The sequence below is a fragment of the Lampris incognitus genome, assembly GCF_029633865.1.
Source record: "Lampris incognitus isolate fLamInc1 chromosome 17 unlocalized genomic scaffold, fLamInc1.hap2 SUPER_17_unloc_1, whole genome shotgun sequence".
Taxonomy (NCBI): Eukaryota; Metazoa; Chordata; class Actinopteri; order Lampriformes; family Lampridae; genus Lampris; species Lampris incognitus.
In genome coordinates this window covers 154885-157500 of record NW_026611075.1, presented here as the reverse complement: position 1 = coordinate 157500, position 2616 = coordinate 154885, and the positions used below count along the sequence as shown (strand labels likewise).

Sequence of the window (2616 nt, the reverse complement as noted above, 5' to 3'; positions counted from 1 at the left end):
AGAGAGGTCATTTACTGGCAGGTTTTCTGACCTTTTCACGGCCGCTTCAGTCCTGTAGCGTCACGCGCTGCGTGCACGTGCCAGTTAAAGTCGCAACCCTGAAGATTGACACGCAACAAATGTCCCCTCTGAGCCTTTCTGGCCCCCGTAGTTGGACCGGTACCGGGGTCAGCGAGTCGAACAAGCGCGACAACATTGTGCATCGTGGTGTTAAGTCTTTTGACAGTTAAGGAAACGGTGTGTTACCAGAACCTCGCATGGCTGAATCCCGCATTAGCGCCATGCCCTGCTCCAGCCGCCTGCTGTTAGTTAGTCGGGACACAAGCGTGAGTTCGATGCCTTAACCGTGATGTCACGGTCCACATTCCTCATACGTGTCTTCACGGTCCAGTGAACAGCAACTCCTTTCCTGTGAAAAACGGTCGTCAGGAAATCAGAAATGATTTTATTGCCATGTGCGTTACACGCGCTTGGCGTTGCTGGTACATAGAATGAAGTAAGATAAAATAAAAAAAAGTAAACTATGCGGCTGGGGGCCTGCTGATTAGTCCGACTGCAGCAGGGAAGAAACTGTTCTCGTGGCACGAGGTTTTGGTCCTGATGGACCTCAGCCTCTTGCCAGAGGGCAGAGTCTCAAAAAGGTGGTGTCAAGGGTGGGAGGGGTCAGCAATGATCTTCCTTGCCTGCCTCGAGGTCCTGGAGGTGTGCACGTCCTGGAGGGATGGGAGGCAGCAGCTGATCCTGGAGGGATGGGAAGGAGGGATGGAGGGATGGGAGGCAGCAGCTGATCCTGGAGGGATGGGAAGCAGGGATGGAGGGATGGGAGGCAGCAGCTGATCCTGGAGGGATGGGAAGCAGGGATGGAGGGATGGGAGGCAGCTCATCCTGGAGGGATGGGAGGCAGGGATGGAGGGATGGGAGGCAGCTCATCCTGGAGGGATGGGAGGCAGCATGTCCTGGAGGGATGGGAGGCAGCATGTCCTGGAGGGATGGGAGGCAGGGATGGAGGGATGGGAGGCAGCTCATCCTGGAGGGATGGGAGGCAGCATGTCCTGGAGGGATGGGAGGCAGCAGCTGATCCTGGAGGGATGGGAAGCAGGGATGGAGGGATGGGAGGCAGCTCATCCTGGAGGGATGGGAGGCAGGGATGGAGGGATGGGAGGCAGCATGTCCTGGAGGGATGGGAGGCAGGGATGGAGGGATGGGAGGCAGCTCATCCTGAAGGGATGGGAGGCAGCATGTCCTGGAGGGATGGGAGGCAGCTTATCCTGGAGGGATGGGAGGCAGGGATGGAGGGATGGGAGGCAGCTGATCCTGGAGGGATGGGAGGCAGCAGCTGATCCTGGAGGGATGGGAAGCAGGGATGGAGGGATGGGAGGCAGCTGATCCTGGAGGGATGGGAGGCAGCATGTCCTGGAGGGATGGGAGGCAGCAGCTGATCCTGGAGGGATGGGAAGCAGGGATGGAGGGATGGGAGGCAGCTCATCCTGGAGGGATGGGAGGCAGCACGTCCTGGAGGGATGGGAGGCAGCAACGTCCTGGAGGGATGGGAGGCAGCACGTCCTGGAGGGATGGGAGGCAGCAGCTGATCCTGGAGGGTTGGGAGGCAGCAACGTCCTGGAGGGATGGGAGGCAGGGATGGAGGGTTGGAAGGCAGCAACGTCCTGGAGGGATGGGAGGCAGGGATGGAGGGATGGGAGGCAGCAGCTGATCACCTTCTCCACTGAGCGAATGATGCGCTGCAGCCTGCCCTGTTCTCTGGTGGTGGCAGCAGCGTACCAGATGGTGATGGAGGTTAGGATGGACTCAGTGATGGAAATGTAGAAATTCACCATCACTGCCTGTGGCAGGTTGAGTTGCTTAAGCTGCTGCAGGAAGTACGTCCTTTGCTGTGCTTTATTGATGTGGGAGCTGATCTTTTAGCTCCCACTTGAGGTCCTGAGTGATGGTGGTGCCCCGGAAATTGAATGACTCCACATTGGTAACTGGAGAATCACACAAGGTGGGGTTGGGGGTACGGGGGGGGGGGCAGCGCTGGACTTCTCCTGAAGTCCACCACTATCACCGCTGTCTTCAGGGGGGGGAGTCAGCTCCAGGTTCTTCTGGCTGCACCAGGAAGCCAGGTAGTCCACCGCTCATCACCCTATGAGATGGGTCCGATGACGGTGGTGTCGTCCGCAGACTTCAGGAGCTTGACAGATTGGTGTCTGCAGGTGCAACCATTGGTGTAAAGTGAGAAGAGCAGCGGGGACAGGATGCAGCCTTTTCGGGGCACCGGTGCTGATGATCCGAGGGTGCGAGATATGCTTCCCCATCTTCAGGTGCTGACTCCTGTTGGTCAGTAAGGCAGTGATCCACCTCCAGGTGGGGGGGGGGGGGGGCACATGAAGCTGGAGAGCATGGCTGATTGTTTCTAACGCAGACCTGAAGTCCACAAACAGGATCCTGGCGTGGGTACCAGGAGAGTCCAGGTGTAGGAGGATGGAGTGGAAGGCCACGCCGACTGCGTCGTCCGTCGACCTGTTTGTTGGCCCTGTACGAGAACTGCGGTGGATCCAGGGGGAGGACGGTGAAGGACTTGTGACGGGACAGCACAGGGCATTCAAAAGTCTTCAT

The 2616-nt window shown here is 58.4% G+C and overlaps 1 protein-coding gene across 1 annotated transcript in view; it reads right to left on the bottom strand.

Annotated features, from left to right (window-relative positions):
* The window catches only part of cabp5a (calcium binding protein 5a), a 13061-nt gene extending 10445 nt beyond the window's left edge, over positions 1-2616 (bottom strand). Inside the window, exon 1 of the mRNA XM_056301674.1 lies at positions 2425-2616. Within this exon, the coding sequence (XP_056157649.1) occupies positions 2425-2616 (192 nt within the window). The remainder of the gene's footprint in view (positions 1-2424) is intronic.